Below are 24,281 nucleotides of genomic sequence, written 5' to 3' on the forward strand. Positions count from 1 at the left end.
TTCTGGAAACTTCATTTGACTGTTGAAAGATAATGATAGGTCACAGTGATAACTTGCAGCAATTACGGATGCCTAAGTAACTGAGGAAATACATTGGCATAGACAAGCTTTCAGCAGCGCAAGCCCCAACAGGATTCTGCTTCTGAATCAGACAAAAGATAACACTCGCTGCAAAGTCTGGAGTAGTATAGAGACTGTGTACCTTAGCAGGCAAAGAGATGTGAAACCCTGGAAGCTCCTTGGTCTGTTTAAGTCCTTGTAAGGACCCGTTAGGTCCCCACAAACTCTCCAGCAGGAGCAATAGAGAAGAGTAAATTATGCTATTTTATCACTTGTAAATATAGTGTCTAAAGCATAAAACCTGAGTTATAAAGAAGAACATGGAGCTGTTAGAGTGAGTCCAGAGGAGAGACAAGAAGATGATCAGAGAGCTTATGAGCACCTATCCTACAAGGGTAGACTGAGAGATTTGGGAGTCTTCAGCCTAGAAAAGAAAAGGCTCCAGAGGGACCTTATATCCACCTTCCAGTACCTGAAGGGGCCTACAGGAAAGCTGGAGAGGAAATTTTGTAAGGGCATGTAGAAACAGAAAAAGGGAAATAGCTTCAAACTGAAAGAGTACGTACCATAGAGAATAAAACAACAAATCTAATTTCTTCCCAAGATGAGCTACAGACCTTGCAAAAGCTATATGTCTTTTCATCCATGTGTGTATATCATCTATGCCTGCTTAATCATTAATTCATATAGTTCATTAACTTTGGCTTAAATCTGAGATGTAATTTTCAGGAATACACTATATAAGCATAGAGATAGCAGTGTAGTTTAGGAATAATGCATACAAAATGGGCATGCTGTGCTTCCTGAGCATACCTGACACTGAAATGCCCCTGCAGTCTGCTCTTTGCATCATGCAAGACCCTTGTGCCACCATCTCTGCAGTCTTCTAAAGCAGACTTAATAAGCGTCTAATCCTATCACTTCACTGTCTACTGTGAGCTTTCAGCCTGTTCCACATTGTGATTTTGTTTCAGCTGTAGAGACAAGAATTTGAGTTACAAATGGTACTTTATAAAATGAATAAATAAAACCAATGACATTATTCTAGGCTTATAAAGTGATAAGTGATCAATCCAGAAATTATGATAATGAATGTTGGACAGTGCAATAATAAATCACACTATTTGGTGTCATAAAGAAGCATCTTACAATGTATAATGTGGATGTTGTTTTAATAGAATAGCTTCTGCACTTTATATTTTTTTTATTAAAATATCTGTGTAATTTCTAAAGAGGTAAATAGATCAGACAAAGCAAAAGCATAGCAAGTGTACCTTAAGTGCAAAACTGAAAATGCTTTGAAAATTAGGAGGTCCCGGTGGCACTACTGTTTGTCCTTGACTTTGGGCAGATAACTCAGTCCCGTGACTGTATGTTAAGGCAATTACTCCATCGAATCCAGGTTTTGGTCAGATGAGTTGCATAGCTCAAATGCCAACAGAAGCACATTTCATACTATCCTCCAGGTCTGTATCAGTGTAGTTAACTCAAACCATTGGAATTCAGATGCAGTGATTCATAGACAAATGAATTTCAAATAATTATGAGGAAGAGAAGCACTGAAATATTTCTGCAACTATGAAAATGTACCATCATGATATCTTTTTTTGTTGTTGCTGTTTTTTAGTGTAAGCACATATCTACTGAAAGAACTAATGTATTTCTGTGTTTGACACCCCATGAAAACATTATATTATGCTTCAAATTAAGACTAGGAAATTACACATTTGGATGTTCTGAAAAGCCCCTGAAAACCTTTGGACTGATAATCTTTTCATCACAAAATATGGACAGTAAGAAGCGGATCCCCTAATTAAATTCTACTAGCTAATTCATGATATATCATTAAAAATTTAAAATCCACTCTTTTTTCAAGTACTTTTTTCTTGTATTAATTATCTAATCACAACAGACTCGACTGATTAATAGTCCTTGTAAAATGTGTTTTCAGCATGTTGGAAAGGTCCATATGGTTAGAAAATTTGTCCTTATTGTGGGAATTATTGCAAGAAGGCCTAGCCCCATTAAATGCTAGCGGGGTGCTTAAAACAAGGTATGTAGAGTTTTGGTGGAGGATGGCAAGAAAACCATGAGGGAACAGAGAAGGGCTTTTCATTCCATTTGCATCTGTAAAATCTCTCAGACTCCAAGTACTGTACATAGCACAGAATAAGCATTTTGAATGAATGCCCTGTCAGAATTCTCATTTAAAAAGTAGATGTGCCAGAAGTTCCTATATGTATTTTCATTATTGTAATGACCTGATGGTGTGCTCTGCAAACAGTCCACAGATAAAAATACGCTGTGAATTTAATTTATTATCTAATCCTAACTCAATTAAATGACTTGACAGTAACTGTGATGAATATTGAGAAACTCTGTGTTAAACTTTAGTTCATGGGAGAACATATTTAGTAATCATTGACTTAAATAATTTTCATAAACTAAACAAAAATAAAATAATAATAATAAAAAAATACAGTTTAATAATACTAATATTCCTGAGTATGAGGTGTTTATAGTCCCTGCCTCCTGCGCACACATTCTAATAGTTTTCAAGCATTTGATAACACATATTAGCATGTGTTTCCATAGCTACCAAGACAGATACAGATGGGTTATAAGTGCATAAAACATTACACGTGTTTCATTTGTATATATAACATATGTAATTTGACAGTGATACGTCTGTGATATGTCTGTATCATATATTAGGATTCATGCAGTTGTGTGCCCATAAATTAATTTAATGCGGCCCAATTATAATCTATTTCCTACAAAACAGTGATGGAGCCACAAGATTTCAATCAGTATGAAGAATTCAAGCTTCAGAATTTCTACGAAGCAGAATTCAGAACATAAGTCTTTCTCTTTGAACTAGTGCAAAATTTAATCAAGTGACCTTCATGAAGAGTTCCAAAGCCATAGTTAACAGTGAATAAAACAAAATAAATATCTAAATACCACCCCAGTGTTAGACAAATCCCTCTAACTCAAGTGTAGCATGAGAAGTGTATGTATAGTACCCATGAGATTAGTTTGAAAACTATGCAAACAATGACAAAAGCTCATCTTCTCCTCACACAGGCTAGTAATCTGTTGTATTAGGCATCAGCGAGATCTCGTGCTGTAACGCGATAGGTCTTCCCATGCTCAGTAATGCATATGTATTAGATGAAATAGGAGCCCTATATAAGGGACTCACGAGGTTAATTAAATGCCATTTTACCACCCACCACATTGGTGTAAGCAGTGCGTAACTTGGCCACGGGGCCGTCGGAAGCACATTACAAAGGACGTGATTCCTTAAGGTTACTTGATTAAGGTAACATTTGGTGCCCTCTCTGAGGCACGTCCTGGGGGTAGTGTGCGACGGCTAACTGCGTGGCGGACGCAAGTCCTACGGTTAGATCCCGTAGAAGCGCCTCGGTGGGCGGAAATTGAAGCAGCTGATGACCTGCGGTTCGGTCGTAAGAAAACGAGGACCGTGGAAGACTGCGGGACTACAGGTCTCGAGTATATACAAAGGGTGCAAGGACGTACGGTGTCGCGCACCAGAAAAAACAATGGATTCCGTCATTAAGGTAGTATCACGAGTTTGTAAAACTCACTGCGTTAGAAATGTTCCTTCTAAGAAGGATATAGCTGCCGTCATCTCCTGTTTGGAGGTGGCGCAGATTTTACCCTCCCCTAGTAATCTGCTCGATTCGGAGCGGTGGGATTCTTTCACCGCTGCCATGCTCCATAGAGCAATGCACGAGTATAAAGCGGAGGAGTTAAAAACCTGGGGTTTGGTCCTGGGTGCTCTTAAAGCCGCTAAGGAGGAGAAACAAGTCCAGGCCATCGCGACTGGGGTTTTTGGTCTGGATACTGGGACGTCCGGGGTCCCGGGGGGTGCGGAGGAATCGCTTTCTGGCGGCGACTCTGCACCCAAAATGGCGCCGGCCACGCCGGCCGTTTTCACAATGGCCATGGCCGCGCCCGAAACAACTCCGGAAGAGAAGGCGGAAGTTGTGTCATCTGGGGAGGTGCCACCATATTATCCCCGCCTATACCCCTCTTTGCAAAGCTTTTACTCGCCTGAGGGGGATGGAATTTGTCCGAGGGAGGGAGAGTCGTGTGGGGAGGCGCGCCGTGGAGGCGTTGAGCCACCCCCAGACCCACCTCCGGAGGAGGGATCTCGTCCCGAGAAGGGTGAGAAAAAAGCGGAGGAAAGAAAATTGCCTATCCCCACCCCGTTTGTCTTATCTCCCGAGGAGGGGGAGGAGAGAGGGGTGGAGAGAAAGGAATTGCCTGCCCCCACCCTGCCGGTCCCGTTTCCCCAGAAGGGGGAGGAGAGAGGGACGGAAAGAAAGGAAATGCCTACCCCTGCCCTGTCGGTCCCGCCTCCCCAGAAGGGGGAGGAAAAAGAGGAGGAACGAAAGGTTCCGCCTACCCCCACCCAATTGGTCGCGTCTCCCCGGAGGAGGGAGGAGCGAGAGGATTCTCGCAAGCCCACCGATTGGTCGGATATCCGTGAATCAATGAGAGGGTTGGGGCTTAAGGAACGGGACTGGGCGGTGTTTTCGATAGTCGTCCAGAAGAAAGGACCAGTTTGGGTGCCTTTGGAAGCGAAAGCAGTGACTCGGTTTATAGAGGCAATTGAGAAAAAGGGCTTGAGGTCCCCGATGACTATGAGTACCTTTGAGGCTCTTATGGCCCCGGGTCCCCTACTGCCATATGATATTGAAAGCCTTATGAGAGTTGTCCTTGAACCAGTACAGTTTACTGTGTGGAAGGAGGAGTGGACGGTACAACTTAAGGCTGTTGTAGCACAGACTGCTTGTGATCCGAACCACCCAGCGAATGGGAAGGAGGGAGATCCGAAAACTAGTTTAATGAGGCTTTTAGGAACGGATGCAGATCTGGCTGGATCTGCAGAGAAGCAGCTTAGGCTCCTCCGTCCGGGAGAATTACTTGCCTCCACGGGGGCGGCTTCTACTGCTTTTAGAAACTTTGTAAGAAAAGCAGAACCTGTTTCCCCGTGGTCAGAGATAAAGCAGGGTCCCTCAGAAACATTCTCTGAATTTGCCAATCGATTGATACAGGCAGTAGAAGGATCAGAACTACCTAAGGAAGCATTATCTTCCGTTATAAAAGATTGTCTTAAGCAAAAGTCTCATCAGAATATTAGAGATATCATTCGGGCGGCTCCTGATGATCTGGAGACTCCGGGTGAAATTATTAAGTATGTGCTGGACAAACAACAAGCAACACCATTGCCCAGTGATGGCCTGACAAAGGCATGGCTTTCGGTTATGACCGCACAAAATAATCAATCTAAGAACCCCTGCTTTAAATGTGGCCAGATAGGTCATTACAAGAACCAGTGTACAGCTCCAGAGAGACGGTATAAGGTTAGAGAAAAATGCCAAGCCTGCGGGAAGCTGGGTCATGAAGCCCGATTCTGCCGAAGATTTACTCTCATGCCGCAGGGAAACGAAATTGGGAAGGCACCTTGGGCCCAGGGTCCTTCCCACGATCAAGAAGTTGGGCCAGTCACCCCGTCGAACTCAGGCAGGGGGAGAGACCAAATCTCTCGCCCACGGTGGCGTTAACTATGGATCTTAGCCAACGCCCCCTAATCGATATAATCTTGACTTATATGGGATATTTGCAATATGACAAGATCCCTCGCTCCATCCTTACCACTGCCTTGCTTGATTCAGGGGCAGATGTTACGGTGGTAGCAAAAAAGGACTGGCCACCAGATTGGCCTGTGCTTAACTCAGCGACAACCATCTCTGGGGTTGGGGGTACAATGTCAACTGGCGAGTCAGCGGAATTGGTAGAGATCACTGTTATCAATAGGGATGGCTCCTTGGACAAGCCTGTCATTATGGAGCTTCTGATTGGGGAACCCGCCAGCCGCAACCGCGAAGTGACTCTTCAGGAAAGAAGAAAGGAACAGATAAAGAACCACTGCTTGTACCTACGAGAAGGACATTTGTTGTATCGCTTGTTGTGTGTTTTTATGTATTTGTGTTTGTTACAGGGGGAGAGGGTGCTCATCTCATGTCACAACCAGAAAATATTTGGGTCACATGGTCTAATCGAACTGGGCAGAAAGATTTCTGCCTGAGTTTACAGTCAGCCTCATCACCGTTTAGTACATGCCTTATTGGTGTACCCAGGTGGGACCCAGAGGAGTTTAACGGATACGTGCGAAAGAACAAATGCGAGAAAGATGCAGTGAGCACAGTTTTCTTTATGAAGGCGTTTGAGTCTAACTTCACTCATTGGGCCAGAATGTCTGCATGCCTTATTAGATCTTTGAATACCTCCCTACCATGGGATCCACCAGAGTTGCAGCTGCTTGGATCCCAATCAGTCGGTAATGTAACATGGAATAAGAAAACTCAGAAGTGGGAACGTCCAGTTAGATGTCTATATTTTTCGGGTTTTAAGACACCGGGTCAATTGTCTAATCATAAGGTATGGCAGGGCCTGCTTGGGAATAGGACACCATTACAGAGAAGAATTGGATCCGAAACTTTCACTTTAGTTAACCCCATTCGATATGACACATATAGGTTGTCAGGGGCATATTGTGGTTTTTCTGCTGAAAGGGTGGAGGGATTCTCTCGTCCTTGTTCCGGGGATGGCTCCGAGAATGCATTTGCAGACCATTGCATAAAGGAGGGTGGGAATTGGCTCTCTTACAATCAGAAGCATGTGGTACGTCATCCTAACGGGTCCAACTATAATATCTCATGCTATTGGGGTCCTGACAATCTAGCATGCTCTGGTTGTTGTGCTCGGAAGGAACCTTTGACTGGGGAAGGATTATGGAACAATGGTACAGCCAAAGCTCTTCCTAAGGGTATATTCTTGATATGTGGGGATAGAGCTTGGCAAGGGATACCAAAGAATCCAGTTGGGGGTCCGTGTTATTTGGGAAAATTGACACTGTTGGCTCCCAATCATTCTGCGGTGATTAATGTTATGAAAAGCATGGTTCGAGTGCAACGCCAGAAACGATCAATAAAAAATCTGGATCGGGATTGTGGGGATGAGGTTCAGTTGTGGGGTCCCACAGCCAGAATCTTTGCGTCAATATTAGCCCCAGGAGTAGCTGCAGCCCAGGCGCTGAGAGAAATTGAGAGATTGGCTTGTTGGTCTGCGAAAGAAGCTAATGTCACCACAATGGTCTTGTCGGAACTCCTGATGGACATTAATAACATCAGACATGCTGTTCTCCAGAACAGAGCTGCGATAGACTTTCTGCTACTGGCCCAAGGGCACGGATGCAAGGACTTTGAAGGGATGTGCTGCTTCAATCTGAGCGACCACAGTGATTCAATTCATAAGAAGTTGGAGTGGATGCAAGAGCATACCAAGAAAATTGCAATTGATGATGCATTCGGCAGCTGGCTGGATGGACTATTTGGTAATATTGGCCCATGGCTTAAACAGTTTCTTAAAGTATTAATTATAGGGATTTTAGTTTTCTTAGCTTTAATGATTTGCCTACCTTGTGTGTTTCAATGTATCCAGGGTTGTTTACAGCGTATGATAGAAAGAATATTTAATGACAAAATGGAGTGCCAACGGATATATGATAAGCTTTAAGAAGAAGAAGGAACTGTATAAACCCAAGATGCCTTGGATATAATAATTAGAAAACCACTAATATTATTAGACATTGCACTACCTACCTCTGCATGAATTGTAGCTTGTCTACCTCACTTTTTAGATAACTTATATATTTTAGATTTATATGGAGACTAACATTTTTATATATTAGGTTTAGGACTAGCGTTCGCGTTGTAACGGGACATGACTTTATTGAGCATGGGGAGGGGGAAATGTTGTATTAGGCATCAGCGAGATCTCGTGCTGTAACGCGATAGGTCTTCCCATGCTCAGTAATGCATATGTATTAGATGAAATAGGAGCCCTATATAAGGGACTCACGAGGTTAATTAAATGCCATTTTACCACCCACCACATTGGTGTAAGCAGTGCGTAACTTGGCCACGGGGCCATCGGAAGCACATTACAAAGGACGTGATTCCTTAAGGTTACTTGATTAAGGTAACATAATCCATGTTTTTTTTCCTTTCATTAGCTCACAAGTTCTCCTTTGCCAACATGAGAGAAACTTTTATGAGGAAAAGTTGATTTGATTCCAGCATCTGTGACTTGATATAAAACACTATCCATTGTGAAAATTCACTGTAAAATCACTGGAGCTAGAAATTCTGTAATAACACTTACAGATAATGCCAAATTCTGTAGCAGAAGTGAATTCAATTAACAGTGTCACTTTAGTCCTTATTCTCAGAAAGAACTTTCACAGAATCATAGGGGCTGGGAGGCAACTCTGTGGATCATCTAGTCCAAGCCCCTGCTAAAACATGCTTTCTACCATAGGTTGCACAGGCAAGCATCCAGGTGGGTTTTGAATATCTCCAGAGAAGAATACTCCACAACCTCACTGGGCAGCCTGTTCCAGTGCTCTGTCACCCTCACAGTACGATCTTGCTCATCTTTGTATGGAACTTCATGTGTTCCCGTTCATGCCCATTGCCCTTTGTTTGTTGCTGGGCATAAGAGCCTGGCTACATTTGTTTGACTCCCATATATATATATATATATATATATATATATATATATATACACACACACTTATAGATATATATATACACTTATATATATATATACACACATATATATACACACACATATATATATACACACTTATATATATATACACATATACTCTTTTATATATATATATAAATAAAAGTATATATATATAAACAGTAATATATATATATATATAAAATATATATATATAAACAGTAATAAGATCCCATCTCAGTCTTGTCCAGGATGAACACTCTCAGGTCTCTCAGTCTTTCCTCATGAGGGAGATGCTTCAGGACTCTGATCATCTTTGTGTCCCTCCTATGGGCTCCTTCTAGAAGCTCTCTGTATTTGCTGAATCGGGGAGCCCAGAACTGGACACAGTTAATCCAGAGGTGGCCTCACCAGGGCAGAGTTGAGTGGAAGGATCCCTTCCCTCAGTCTGCAGGCCACACTTCTTAATGCACCCTAGGATACCATTGGCCTTGGCTACACAGACACACTGCTGGCTCATGGTACACTTGCTGCCCAGCAAGAGACCCAGATCCTTATCTGCATAGCTCCCTTCCAGCAGGTTATTCCCTAACCTGTTCTAATTAATGCAGTTATTCGTTCCCAGGTGTAGGACTCTACACTTGATTTTGTAGAGCCTCATCAGATTCCTCTCCACCCAACTCACAGTCCTGTTCAGGTCTCACTGAATAAGTAGCACAGCCTTGTGGTGTGTCAGCCACTCCTCCCAGCTTTATATACAGATCTCCAGATCTTCCTGTTTATTCCACATGTTGTGTGCATCAGTATACACTTTATTTTCCATCTGTCCATAAAACACAAAGGATAACAGTTGGTGCAGTAATACTCCTATTGAGAGAACATTTAAGTGGCATCTTAAATTCTTTTTCAATTTAAAATTAGTTTTCAAATATGTGATTATTTCGTCAAGTGAGAATATCCTGATTTAAGAGCACATTTACCAGAAATATTAGAAGAGATTTATACTAATCTATATAGGAGAACACTGAGGAGATTTTTGACACACTCAGATGAGACATTCTTGATGCTGAACACAGCTTCAAGGAAAGAAATTCCATATAGTAGCCCAGAATATCAATTGTTCATCCCATTTATTTCTTCCCATTGGGTATATGTGGACTGGCATTTTAATTGAGTGTTAATGAGAAGTTAATTAGAATTAATTGCTTCAATAACAGTTGGTGATTATTAGCTTTTTTTAGGATGAGACAATTTAAATCTAAAGAAGTACCCTAAAATTTTCAAAACAGGACTAAAACAACTAGAAAGGCCATTAGTTCTTTCTTTTCTCCTCAAGCCCTGAATTTGCATTCCTTTGTATGGTGACATTTTTATTATGATTTTTTAAGATAGTACGTACTGGAAACGTGTCTCTCCTGCCTATCAAGAGGAAAAGGCCTGTCCAGTTTTTCAGTAAGGCTTTTATATGCATCTTTCACCACCGTGATTCATCTCTGCTATGAAGAAGTTGTTTCTACAAGAGCAAATATGTTATTAAGTAAGTGACCATGCTCACCCAATTCTCAATGCTGAGCCTTGCAGCTGAGATATATGGATACACAGGGAGTCTAGCATGTTTCAGGAAATGGAGTTTGAAAGCAAACTGATTTCCCCTAGGTCAAAAGACACCTGCTAAGTGGTAATGACTTAAGGTCAGTATGGAACTAAGCTATGTATGGCCCAGGGACCACATCTGAGAGATTTTCTATTCCTTTAACCAGAAAAAGGCTAGTATGTCAGTACTACCTATTGTATTTTCAGGCATTAGCGAGACTAGCTCTTTTAGTTGATTCTATCTGGGCTTGATACAAGAAAATGAAACTCTAAACAGGGAGATGTTGAAGAATTATTTCTGGAGTTTAACACATAAAATGGCAAGCATGACAAAAATTAACAGTATGTAACTCAAAAGAAGCAGAAATTACAGAATAAGAAAACTTCCACATACGATTTTTTTCAAGTGGCTAACATTTCTCTTGTGCAGTTTGCAGCTAGAAACAAGGTTGATATTTTCACTCTTTGAAGTATTTTATGGATATTACTGTTAGGGAATGGAGGGACATGATCACTGTTTGGCAAGATGAAGAAAAAGGTTAGATAACTTTCTTAGTCCCCCAGTTTCCCTTATGATGATGAGGCCTGATCTGTCTGTAAAAAGTCAGAGCTGAGGAAGTGTGTTATAGGATTTAACATCTGCATACAGAAGACTGCAGCCCTGCTGAGAGTTGCTGCTGAATGTGCATCCACATATTTAAGTGGGAAGTTTAAAAAATTAGCCATTTAAGCCAGTCAAGTTGAAAATTTAACCCTAAAATGCAACAATAATAACAATAGTAAACAAATTTGAGTTTTACACATTTCATATCAACAGGAAGCCATATGATGCTCAAACAATTTAAAATACTAAAAAATAATATTAATGTAAATATGAGTTCATTTAATTGACTTCATACCCAGACATGATAAGCATGTGATGCTAAAATGAAGATTGTCCAGTGTGGACTTTTGAAAGATGAGATGCTAAACATGATTAATAAAAACAACAGAATTTAGATACTGTACTTACAATTTTGTGAGACATTTAACCTGATAGTCACATGCTATATTCTAACACAAAATTAATGTAGTGCTAAAATGTGGTTGACTAACAACTCCCGTTTGTAGCAGGGGTTTGAATGAGATTTTCTCAAGAGCTCTTTCCTAACCTCAGCTATTTGTGATTCTATAATAAAACTGGAAAATTATATTTTGTCTGGAGCACAGGAATGAATAGCTGGAGCTGAATGTTGGTTTACTCATTCTGATGTACAGAAAGCAGGGAGACCAATTCAGCTTGATTCACATAAAATTATATTCATTTTTTACCTGAGCATTTTACCTGTACTGGAGTGACACAGTATTCAAATATAATGTGTAAGAGATACAGTGATCTCATGTTGTTTCCAGTATTCACAGAGGAGTTCAAGATTATTGCTAACAATATAATTTTTCTTTGTGTGTGTTTGTGTGTGTGTTTGTGTGTATGTGTTGTGTTTGTGATAACTGTTTATCATCAGGATTAGGAGAGTCCTACTAATGTCTGTAAATCTATATGGTAATTACCACTCATTTTGCTAGCTTTAAAGAGTATGCAAAATACTTAGAAAGGTCTCTTTATGAAAAATGAAATATTTGCAGCACTAAATGAAGATGGCATGGCTGTGTTGACTCAGGCTTAAAAGGAAAGGAAAAAAATATATAGCATACTACTGGATATGTAAGCACCAATACAAGCTGGAGAATGAAAGGAGAATACAGCCCTGCTTTATCAGGGTCTGTGGTGGTAGAGCAAGGAGAAATGGTTTCAGACTTAGAGAGAGGAGAGTTAGGTTAGATACAAGGAAAAAATCTTGCATACTGAGGGTGGTGAGGCACTGGAACAGACTACTCAGATGTGTGGTTGATGCCCCGTCCCTGGAGACTTTCAGGGTGAGGCTGGACCAGGATCTGAGCAACCTGTTATAGCTGTGGATGTCCCTGTTCATTGCAGAAGAGCTGGACTAGATGAACTTTAAACGTCCTTTTCAACTCTAAAAATTCCGTTATTCTATGATTCTAAGTATTTACAGTTTCTAACTCAGTGTTTAAATTGAGATGGCATGGATGAAGTGTCCTGTATGTACAATTTTTTATGTTCTACCTCAAGACTTATTCACCTTAATGAACCAGTGTTTATAGATCCTGGAAAAATTACTGTTGCAGAACCTGTGACAATAAGATTTTCATGCATACAAAAAGTATACATTCACTTATATGGATATGTATATATATTTGTATGCAACCTGTTTTTACTGATGAATATTTAAAGAATTGGATATTATTTAGGTCTAATGAATCACCTTACTGATATATAAAAGATGTTCCCAGACTATCTGAGCTGTAGGAATATTGCCTTTATAAATATGACTTCATGAATCATTTTGAGAATGAAATTATTAATGACCTAAGAAAATTTTTGAAATTTTTTATTCAAGCAGGAAATGCACTCAGAGCACAGCAGATATAAATGAATGGTGGTTTCGGGGGAGAGGGGCAGGGAAGGGTTGAGGGCGGGATGAAAAAATAGTAGAAGGCAATCTGGAAAGATGGCATTCAATCATGCAGTTGTCTGAATAAGGCTCAGTGAACCTGATCTCAGAGATAACAGCATTAACTATTTTAAATAATGAACAATGTCAATCTGAGGCCAACAAGCAATCTTGTAAGCAGCCAAAACAACAAACAAAGGATGAGGGTATTTTATGGATAAACTGCTAAAACCGTATTCATCTGCTGCCAGGGAAAATGAAGGCCCATTGTCTAAGGAAGAGTGATAGCATGTCACGATCATGTGATGATACGTTCTGGTGGCAAGAACTACAATGGGAAAGAAAGGGCAAGACCTGTACTTTCATAAAATAACTCGTACCCTGATATGCAGGTAAATCTGTCACAGAGGGACTGACTTCAAAAAAGAGATCATCCTTGTTTGAAGCCCTATATATGTAAGGGTCTGGTTTTCAATAAATGGAATGTAACACATCCACTCTGAAGCACTCATCCCACAGCAAGACAGACTTTGGAGAGCCCAGGCACTGAGTAATACGTGCTTATTATTATCAGACAGGATCTTTCAGGTATTGAAAATATAAAATGATTTACAATGAGAATGTAAGAACATCAGTGCTGGGTCATTACTAGTATCTACCAATTTCCTGTGTTTGAGAGCAGACAGATGCTGAGTAAAAAGACAGATAATACAAGCAGATTGAATACACACCAATGCTTTCTTGTAATGCCCTCTCACCTTCTAGAATTCTGTATTTCAGCCAATTTTAGAGCACTAAATTCCACATTATGGTCACTGTAATGTACTGGTGTGCATATATGCTTTTCTCTCGCTCTCCCTCCTCTTTCTGTGTAGTTTGCTCCAAAAATAATGCCTCCTATTTATTTCCAATGAAATCAGAACAGATACAATGAGCATAATAACACTCTTTGACAGGGATATTCTCAGCTACAAAACTGCTTTTCAGCATAGTGACCTCAATTAGCTATGCATTCTCACCAGTGATGAACAAGAGCCTGCATGCCACGCTCATAATTATCCTCATCAGTGAAGATGACCAACTATTGCTGTTGTCACTGCTGAAACATAGCATTCACAGCCTCACTTTGCTCACATCCACTGTTTGATCTTCATAAACATTCAGCAAGCACTGATGAATGCCAATGGGTCGCATTTTTCCACATGGAGGAATTCGGTGACATGCCTTTGCTTTTGCTTACATACTCCCATATCAGGCGCCATTTTGTCAGATTGCCCCTCTGCTGCCATCTGTCACATGACAGCAAAATGTAGTGGAGTACTGGCGGGAAGATTCAGTCTACTTTTACACTGCTAACATCCGCCTATGGTGTCGTGGGCCAATACAATATAGAAGGCATTTCTTTTGGATAAAACCTCATACATAGGAACATGAGTATGATATTCAATGTCATAGAGACAGTTTTATACAAACACATGTATACTTACATAATAGAGCCACATATTTTTTTCTCTTTTTGCATGAATTTTGTACTATTTTTAAAAATTCATTAATATTATGTTGTGCAAAGTGCATATCATATAGTGGAACAGCAAGACAATTTACTTCACAGAATCACAGAATTGTGATTCAGTATATCAGTTTGCTCTTGCTTCCTCTCAGTCCCCTTTCTGTGTCCATTAGAAATCTTAGTCTTTATAATGTTATAATGTTCCCAGTTTGCAGTAAGTTTTCCACTGATGGTATTTTGCAGCTGCTAAAAGCCCAGTAAGTGAGGTGTAAGTATGGCCTTTTAAAATTTACATTCATTTTAAAAGTACTGGGGGGAAATGTCAAATTTTAAAGTTATTAATTTTATTTCTATGGAGAATAATAATAATAATGTCTCCCATTTGCAAATTAGAGGTTTATCTATAATGAACTTTTTAGTTTATAAATGTGAATAATTCAGTCATAAAACATCTCCATGCCAAATATTCATAGCTACAAAGGTCAGCCTTGGATATGCATGTGGGTATGTGTGTGGGAGCATATACAAAAGCAGGGTGTATAAAGCTACAAAACTGTAGCAAGAATAAAATCACCCTCATTACTAAAAGCTGTACAATCAGAAAGAAGGATTTTCACTGAAAATCCATTCTTTTGTCTTACAACACCTAAATCAACAATTACAAAAAATTATGCATTTCACATTGAGGAGAATGTAGTCTAACGTATTAAAATCAGAACATTGTAAGCTTAACTAAATAATATTCAAAAAACAACTATGTATGTGCTTTTTTCCCTATTGTTTTTTTTATTAGTTTGTCATCAGACCATCCATTGACTTCATGAATTAATGTCGGACAGCTTAATCTATGTAGGTAGTCCTTCTACAGATAGATTTTCCAGCAATGGTTATAGAACAATGTGTGGAAAGCGAACTTGTCATTGAATGTTTTTCATTTATAACAAAGTGGATTTTTTACTAATCCAATCATTGCCTAAAGGATAGCATTAATGCCAAAGCTGGTGCCAAGCTCTCCTAGCAGATCTTGAAAGAATCAAATCCAGGGTCTTAAGGAGCTCCACATATCCATAAAGATTCATTAGCAATGCTTATGGGGGGGGGGGGGGGGGGGGGGAAGGACTTAGTATAGATACATAATCTATATAAGGAACCTACGTAGTTTCTGATCTCATTCCTTAGTAAAGCCAGGAAGTGGCTTATTCTTTCAATAAATAATTTCTTTCTTTCATTTCGCCAAGATATTTGTATGTGTTGTGTTTCACTTCTAAACTCCCAGTGCTGAACGTAACTCAGGGGATGAAAGGTCTGTAAGAAGGGTAACCCCTTCTATAAGAAAGGTAACCTTTGTAAAAAAGGCATAGGAATAAAAAAGTGTATTTGAAAGGAAATGTATTAGTAGAGATTTTCATGTTTTGAAGAATTTTACTTCATGTTTTGAACTCTTTGTAGAAAAGCTGCAGAACTCAATAAACAACTGTCTACCCAAACTATCACATGCAAGAACATACTGCTTTTTTTAACTACAGCACAGATTGTGTGGGGGAAAACTCCTACAGATTTGATAAATAAAAAAAAAAGGTGGAGCGTAACTTTACCTCTGACATTGTTGATACCTGCAGTGACCATCCAAACAGAGTTCCACAACATTATTCCTAAATAATTTCAGAGTAAAACCACAGTCATTTCCGTATATGCTCATTTTGTTTTTAACTTTCAAAAAGGAGCCTTGGTTTTCTTAGCTGCAGTTGAGGAACGCCTTCTTTCATTAGCATATGAACTACTCAAAGCAGTTGAAATGTCCCAAGGAATTCAAAATGCATGTTTACTTTCTCAGTTTTGTATTACATAAAGTGTGTGGCTGGCATCTATGAAACAACAACAACAAAAAATCCTTCAGGAATAAGAAAGAGCTCAATTCTAATTACTGATTTATTTATTTTTTTCCATCACTGTGATAAAGATTCTATTTATTTGAATTCAAATGTACAAAGATATACTGGAGTACAATTTCCAAATGAGTATGAACAACTTCAGAGTATGTATGTAACATTCAATTTTTCCCAAGTTAGTGGTGGTGGTAAGCATGGCTTTCTTTTGAAGAATTTTAATTTTTCTTCTGTCTTACAGTGCTGGGCCAGCCTTGAACAACTTCCCTAACTATCTCCCTCCTTTTAATCATGTCTCTTCCATCTGATTAATATGGCATACAGTGCACCTCTTATATTCCTTATCTGAATGTATTTAATGCCTGTGAATGAATTTCTTTTAGCACTGCAGTGTGCCAAATGTGAGTTCACAGACATCAGTTTTATATGAGAACTTCCTCAACATTTTCACAGTGTCATAAACAGCAGGTGGAAGGAAGTTTTCCAGAAGATGCTTTACAACCAAGAGTCATTTTCTGCAGTATAGAGCCAGGAGGGTTTAATTCAGTAAGAAACTGTTCTATGGAGCAGTCACTACCAGGGGCTAAATTTCCAGTTGGTGGATTCCCTTTCAAAGGTTCGTTGTTTCCAACTGGAGACACCAGTGGCAGTATGCACACTGCATATTTGGAAGGAGGGCATAAATACACCACTTCTCCAAAAACCTCTGTCTTGCTAAACTTTAGATTATAATTGCTCCTCTCATAGGATTTAATTCTTTATTTATATCTTTTCACACTGAATACTTCTAATTTCCTTTCCAGCTAATGAAACTCTGCCCATAATTTTTCTTCATATCACCTTCTGACCAAAGCAGCCAGTTGCGACCTGTCTATAATGGCACTTGGTTTCTTACTATTGAATACCTTAACTCCCAGATGCAAGATATAAGGAGCTGGAGTAAAATCAAAACAGAATTGCCTGAAAGGCTGACTGTAAGTTGTAAATATCAATTACCCCTTTAAGTATATTGCTTAGCTGTATGTTGTCATAATTGCTCCTTATCTTTCAGACTCAGTTATAGCTATCAATAAATGTTTGCAATTGGAAATATGTTTGCTGTCTCCTGACCAAACTGTGACTTGAATTGTAAAACCTATCCAAGATCTGGACAATAACAAAGATGACCTTTAGCATGGCAGTGCTTAATAACCCTGCAGGCACCTTTATTAATTGAGTTGCTTTTGTTTAACTTAAAAACTCTTCTGGAGACGAACTTCAGGGAAGAATGATAACTGAGTTCTCTGTTTATCCTGAAAGGGATAGCTGGCTGCATAGTGATTTGCTTTCAGGAGAAGAGTTGCAGTCTGCTTCAGCACACATACTTTATAACTATGATCTGCTTCTCTGGTTTATGGTTCCATTATTATTATTTTATCTGTAATTTGAATTAGAGGTCAGAAATGCCATTCTGAAACATCCCAAATATGCATAAGAACTTAGTATTCCCATCTGCTTCCCATTATACTCTACAAGAAGGATATTTAAGTATATAACTGTGCACAGGGTTGTTTGATATAGAGAGGAAAGTATATAAAATGGATTATTTTCATCATTTTCTTTCTCCTTCCATTAAGTATACAGTAGGGAGACTGGATTGTATGTCACAAATTTGAGACAGGTACTCAGGAGTTTGCTGAGACTGTACACTGAGTCAGGAGTCCAAATTACCTGCACTGAATTATAGCCAATATCAAGTCTGCTGTTTAGTGTTGTAGATCTTAACATAAATATGCACACAGTCATGTGACACTTTGCTTTATTTCTTTCATCCTTGAGAATGTTTTTATTTGCTGTTGTTTTCAATTGCTCTGTCAACTAACAATATTTTGACACGCACTTGAAATATTTCTTCTTAATGGTTCTCAATTATGAAGCTAGTAGCATTGTTAAACGTTGAAAATTCCTTTTTATTAATGTTTTCTAGAGTTAGTTAATCCCTTTGATCCTCCTGCCTAAAATGGCTGTGGAACAGATATCTGATGAATTTAAAACTATGAAAAGGCCAACACCTTAGCTAAGCTGCTCTTCCATGTCACATTTAAAATTCATGAATTTGCTTCACACATTTGCCAGCTTCCTGTTCTAAGATTAGGGTAAAAACAAAGAAGCAAGATTGAAAAGTCCGTGGTCATATGTTTTAAGGCTCCTAGAAATATATGGAGGAAAAAAAAAAGCATGGAGGAATATCTTCATCACTGATTTCTGCAATTTTGTAATCTAAAAGCTAGAGAAAAAAAACACAAAACAAACATTTGTTCTCTTTCATTATGAAAATCAGAAGAAGCTGCTTTGGGGTTTTATCCTAATCCATTTTTAAGTGTGTAATATTTAATTACACTTAGTAGTCAGCTATCATTAACCAAGCAATTAAATGTGTTTGTTTTAGCCAGATGCAAAGGATGCATAGTTTGTATACTCAGTTTCTAAGGATTATTGCTGTGTCTTAATAAGTATAGCTGTATAATAAATGGCTTAATATAATATACCAAAATGCCAAACACAGATCTAAAAATTTAAATTAAATTGAATTTCTAGATTGTCAAACTTGATACTCTGTTTCAGTTGTGGGTAATTTTACCAGGATTGGACCACTGGGTGTTTTCAGCAGCCTTTGTCTTTTTCTCTCTCTTACTTGCTTACTTTCTTCCTTTCCAGTTTTTGCTGTTGTTGTTTTTTAAATGCTTTTTTTTTTCTTTTTCTTTTTTTCTTCTTCTTCATTCAGTAGGAAGTGAGAGGGAGTTGTTTTATTTATTTATTTATTTATTTATTTATTTATTTATTTTTAGCTGAGTAGTTTGCTCAGTAGAGCTACCCATGAAGCACTCAATGAAATGGCAGTGCTATCTAAATTTGTCTTTTGAGTGCCCAGACTTTTGGATATAGTTACATTATTACATACTTTATTTATTTATTTATTTATTTATTTATTTATTCTGAGCAATACTTTATTATATACTGCAGAGGAAGGACACACCTTGGGGAGTAGATCAGGATTGTACAGTCACAAAAAGCCCTCCTTGTCACTGTCATTGGCTTTCCAGAGTTGTTTGTAGCAGAAGGCACATTGTAGTGTAAGTACAGTGAGTGCAAAAGAAAAATGTTAGATGGGGTGGGATGGTTTTGGGAGAAGCCAGCAGAATGCTGCAGCAAGTTTGAAACATCCTACTTTGAAGGGCCAAATGGTTAAGGTAGTATGTTGTATTAACATAATTGTACTGTTTCTTGTAACCCATTTCTTCCTTCACAGCCTAGATATTGCTCATGGATTTGCAACGTGCCATGTAGACACACACATGATTATATATGATCATTATTTTCTCACTGCTTGCATTGAGGCACCAAGGTCTGATTTGCAGAATCATGCTGATTTGTGTTCACTCACAGCTGCCACTGCTGTCCATAGGATGTTGCTTCGAACATCTAATCTGCTGTATAATTCTTAGCACTCCACAAAAACAGATTCTGTGTATCTCTGATTGAATGAGAAAATTAGTGGGCACTTTGGTTGTTTGTGTCTGTGTGCCTCAGTTCTCAGTCTGTAAAATGGAGATGACAATTTTGTCAGATGACTGTGAAAGTGAAGCTATTAGTTTAAGTAAAACACTCAGATCCTTCACTGATGAGTACCAAAAGAACAGCCAAAGGAAATGAATAACTCTGTATTCAGAGCAGGCTTTAAATAAAGTGCAGCAAGTAGTGCACTGAACTACTTATTGAGCATAAGCAAGAAAATAGCTATTGAATAGATACTTGTTACACAGACAGGTCCCAGGCTCTGCACTGACAGCAAAAAGATAGAAAAAGTGCCATGTGAACTTGTATTCAGCCAGTGCATTAAAATCAAAATACATAATAAGCATTTCACTGTTTCTGCTTTGGCAATTGTAATATTGACATTTCCTCAATTCCAGTGAGCTTCACTTGGTGCTCTTGTTCTTTCTGTCTATTTCTTCAGTATTAGAAGTGTGTGGTACAATAATTGCCATGACTTTTTGGCTGAATTTTATTTCTCTATAAGCAGATAGAAAATAGTGTTTGGGATTACTTACGTAATACCTACCTGTTCTCAGGGCTGCTTTGCGTAACTTTGAAAACTGATAAGAGCAGGAAGTGGACAGAGTCTGTTTTTCTCATTCATCAAATCCTATGCCCATTATTTCTTAATCTGATCCTCATTTTTATAGTTTTTGATAATTTTTCATTTTCTGCAATCTTAATTTTGCTTGTGCAGTCCAGTGTAAGATATTTATCCATCTTGTTCTGAGAATAGAGCAGAATATTAGGAAAAAGACTCTGTGGTAATCAATATGGCCATCTTAGTGCATGTACCTATGCATACTGGATATAATTCTGGTTTCACTTTAAAGTTTACGTAAGCACTGATGGTATTAAATTTGGGAATATAATAAAAAAAAATCTATATAGAAACATTTTGTTGAAATAGTTACAAAAGTTGTCACCTGTAGAACTGTTCTTGTTGAAATGAGAGATGAGACCATAAACAACCCTTCTGACAGTGACATGTAAATACAAGTGTGGCACAACCAAGTCAATAGAAACAGAAGGGATTCACCTTACAAATCACAGGAAAGCACCTCTAAAAATACATCACTCACTGTTTTTTCCCAAGATCTTTCCATTATCTTTCATTCTGTCATATGTGGTAGAATAAAATGATACATTTCATGTTGATTAACTCCCAACAGAGAGCTTATCTAAATTCAGCAAGGAATTAATAGGCATCAAACTTCTCAGAATTAGCAGCAACACTTGTCTATGATCTTATGCAGTTTCTTTCCAACCTTGGGTAACTGAAATGTGTATGGTAACACATGTAATTCGCCAGAATTAGATTAATTTTACTGAAACTTAGTAGTCTGTGTGTATGTGTACATCTCTGACATCCAACTTTTGTTTCCTTTGTAGTCATCAAGAGCAGTTTTAGAATCCAGTGTGTCTAGTACATTACCAGATGAGATAACTGACACACAGAAATGCTTACTGCTTATTACAAGATGAGTGATCAGGTGCCAAAATGGGCTACTCAGGCATGTGGTGGTGCTACCATCCCTTAGGGTGTTCAAAAAACATTTGGATGTTGTTCTAAGGAACGTCGTTTAGAGGGGAAATATTGGTGGAAGGTGGACAGTTGGATCTTGGAGATCTTCTCTAATCTTGATGACTCTATGATTCTATGAGTCTATGAAATCAGGAAGTCTAGACAACTAATTCAGACTGAAAAAAAAACAAACGTGTTTTTTCGTAATTGAAAATTCTAAATTCATAATTGATCATACCACACAGCTTGGGGTCCTCTACAAACTTCTCGAGGGTGAACGCAATTCCACTGTTCATGTCAGTGATTAAGACATTAAAGAGCACTGGTACCATTACTGATCCCCAAGGGACACAACTTGTCACCAGTCTCCAGGCAGATAATTGAGCTGCTGACCACTACTCTCTGGGTGTGACCTCAGTAGATTCTTGAATTCCTCTTTCCTTTATTTTTCTTCATGTGGTAATCTGAGATTAGCAGTAAACACATCAGGAAAACAAATCTCTGTCTAACATGATTAAATTTCAGGTATGTGGAGATATATACAGGGATGTGTTCAGTGTATACTGAATACAAAAATTAAAAAAAAAAAAAAAAAAAGAAAAAAAAAGAAAAAGATCATGGTAAAGAAAATGAGTGTAGTACAGGCTTGGATTTGTAATACTTCAACTATCTGAACATCCTAAATCTCATATGTATTCTGTGAATACCATTAAGGATCCAGACAGTACTGATACTGGCGTCTCAGATATTTCAGGCTGAAATATACATACTAAATTTAATATGGGCAGGTTATGGTAAAAAAAGGCTTTCTTATGCACCGCAATAAATGCTGACATATATGATCCACAGGAAAAGATGAAGAAGAAGGAAGAGGGTCATATTAAATGAGACAAAGGCAAATCAGACAGTCAAAGGCCAGGGCTTTGAATGAAAAGGTAATAAGATAGGCAGGCAGAGAGTGGATTTTAAAGGAACGATGATAATAGAGGCAGTAGGGAAATGTGCTCTAATTCAGAGCTCTGCAGCTACAAAGATTAGAATGCAAAAGCGATAACAGTAAGCAGTTTCCATTCAGTGCTTTAAATTCTTCTTTTCTATCTAGGCACTATTACTTATCATCTATTTTCAGTTTCATATGCCTTTGCCTCTCTGTCTGTCAGGCTTCTTCTCCCTCCTTTTTTTTTTTTTTTTTTTTTTTTAACCTTTTCAACTTTCATCTTCACTTTTTATTGTATTGTTTTCTCTCTTTCAGATCATTTCCCTTCCTTCGTTTCTTGCAAACTGACTCAGTCCTCTGGTGCACGTTATGAATATGACACTGAGGGCAATTGTATTGAAAATAATATTTTCAAATTTTGATTTCTTTCATCATTTATTTCTACAAGTTCCTTTTCCAAAGGAGATTTTCAGCCCTTCTTTCCTGTGTCATTAGCTTAGCTCTTAACTCTGGTGATTCAGAATAGAAACCTGAGGTATGAGAAAGACAGGTCCAAACTCCTGCTCAAAATAGGACCAAGATTATAGTTAAGGTAGGTTTTTTAGGACCTTGTTATAATAGTCTTCAAGGATGGATGCCATTCTGGGCAGTCTGATACAGTGTCTGATCATCTTGACCTGGGAAAGCTGAGTAAAGACCAAGGCAAAGAAGACACTGAATATCCCAATCTCTTCATTTTGCTTTTGAATTTTATTTTATTTAAATAATTTTTGCTTACAAAGTGCCATTTGTAAGCAGTTGGCATTCTTTGCTGCAAGGCAACACTATTGTCTCAAGTTATCTTGTTCAGCAAGATGCCCAGGTCCATTTTCTGCAAAGATGAACAGTCTTTCTAGCTCAATGGCCTCCAGCCCCCTCCAGGGCTTTACTACATCACAGATGAAGGATTCTGCATTTGCCCTTGCTGAGTTTCATGGGATTATTGACAATCCACTTCTCTGGTATCTTGAGGTTTCGGAATAGCAGTCCTACCCTCCACTGTCTTGATCTGTTTTTCCATAAGTTCTGTGTCCTCTACAGACTGGACCATTACTGAAATCTTTTAAAAAGTATTGGGCCTATCTTTGCCCCTAAGGAATCTCACTGGTAGTCAGGTAAGACCTAGAATGCTTGTTTATTATCGCAGCCCTTTCAGCTCTGTGGTCAGACAGTTTTCAAACCACCTTTTAGGCTATCTATACAGTTCAGTTCTCTTCATTTTGTCTATATGAGTATTATGACCAAAGGATGTTTTTGGATGTTAGAATTGTGTCAGAAACATTGCTAAATATGAAGTAAACAATGTCCACTCCACTTTCCTCTCTGATAGAGATAATCACAACATAGAAGGACAAGGTCTTCTCTGAGCCATACATCTTATCTCTTGGTGTGTGAGGGAGAATTATAAGCATATATATATATATATATATATATATATATATATATATTTCATTTTGAAATATCTGAAATCCTGTGAGGTCTGTTTTTAAAGTATGAAAATAGGATGAAAATAGGATTAGATACTACATGGTCTTGGGAGCTACAAAAGTGTGAGTGACTCTCTGAAGACACAAAGGTCGCTGAAATAGTAATGGAAGAACCAATTTGCTATTTGGGAATGACCCTGGGGTGAGTTATCCTCTGAAGAACGTCTAAGTTCCATCTCTAGAGTGTCTGATTGACTGCAAAAGGGAGCCTGAGAGTGGACAGACAATTAAATGAATGGGTTTCTGAGAAGAAACCAAGGAAGCATGTCCTCTGACAGTACAAATGTACTCTGTTTAAATACTGATACCATTATCACCTCACTATATGAGATTTCCTCTGTCAAAATTACTGGCAAAGGAGAGCCTAGGAAAGAACAAGGGTTCATAGTTCAGCTCCCTGAAGTTTTCCACATAAAGTCCAGAGCATGGGTTTTCAGTGATGTGGTATGTTCCCTTGGTCGAAATGAGGTACTGTCAGAATCAAAGTTTGTTACTTTGCATCTAAACAAGAAGAGTTTCTTGTTTCTTTA

At 38.5% G+C, this 24,281-nt stretch overlaps 1 protein-coding gene across 1 annotated transcript; it reads left to right on the forward strand.

Annotated features, from left to right (window-relative positions):
• Positions 1–3,512: 3,512 nt before the first annotated feature.
• Positions 3,513–8,066, forward strand: LOC140249451 (uncharacterized). Its single transcript, XM_072331026.1, has 2 exons — positions 3,513–5,652; positions 5,930–8,066. The coding sequence occupies exons 1-2, from the start codon at positions 3,513–3,515 to the stop codon at positions 7,669–7,671; spliced, it is 3,882 nt and encodes a 1,293-aa protein (XP_072187127.1). The 3' UTR covers positions 7,672–8,066.
• The last annotated feature ends 16,215 nt before the right edge of the window (positions 8,067–24,281 follow it).

The sequence above is a fragment of the Excalfactoria chinensis genome, chromosome 3, assembly GCF_039878825.1.
Source record: "Excalfactoria chinensis isolate bCotChi1 chromosome 3, bCotChi1.hap2, whole genome shotgun sequence".
Lineage (NCBI taxonomy): Eukaryota > Metazoa > Chordata > Aves > Galliformes > Phasianidae > Excalfactoria > Excalfactoria chinensis.

Bases quoted from the DNA above. Each gene is read 5' to 3' on its own strand.
- LOC140249451 (XM_072331026.1), top strand. From the start codon at position 3,513: ATGACCTGCGGTTCGGTCGTAAGAAAACGAGGACCGTGGAAGACTGCG. The intron at 5,653-5,929 runs GTTAACTATGGA...TCCTTGGACAAG, and splicing joins AATCTCTCGCCCACGGTGGC to CCTGTCATTATGGAGCTTCT.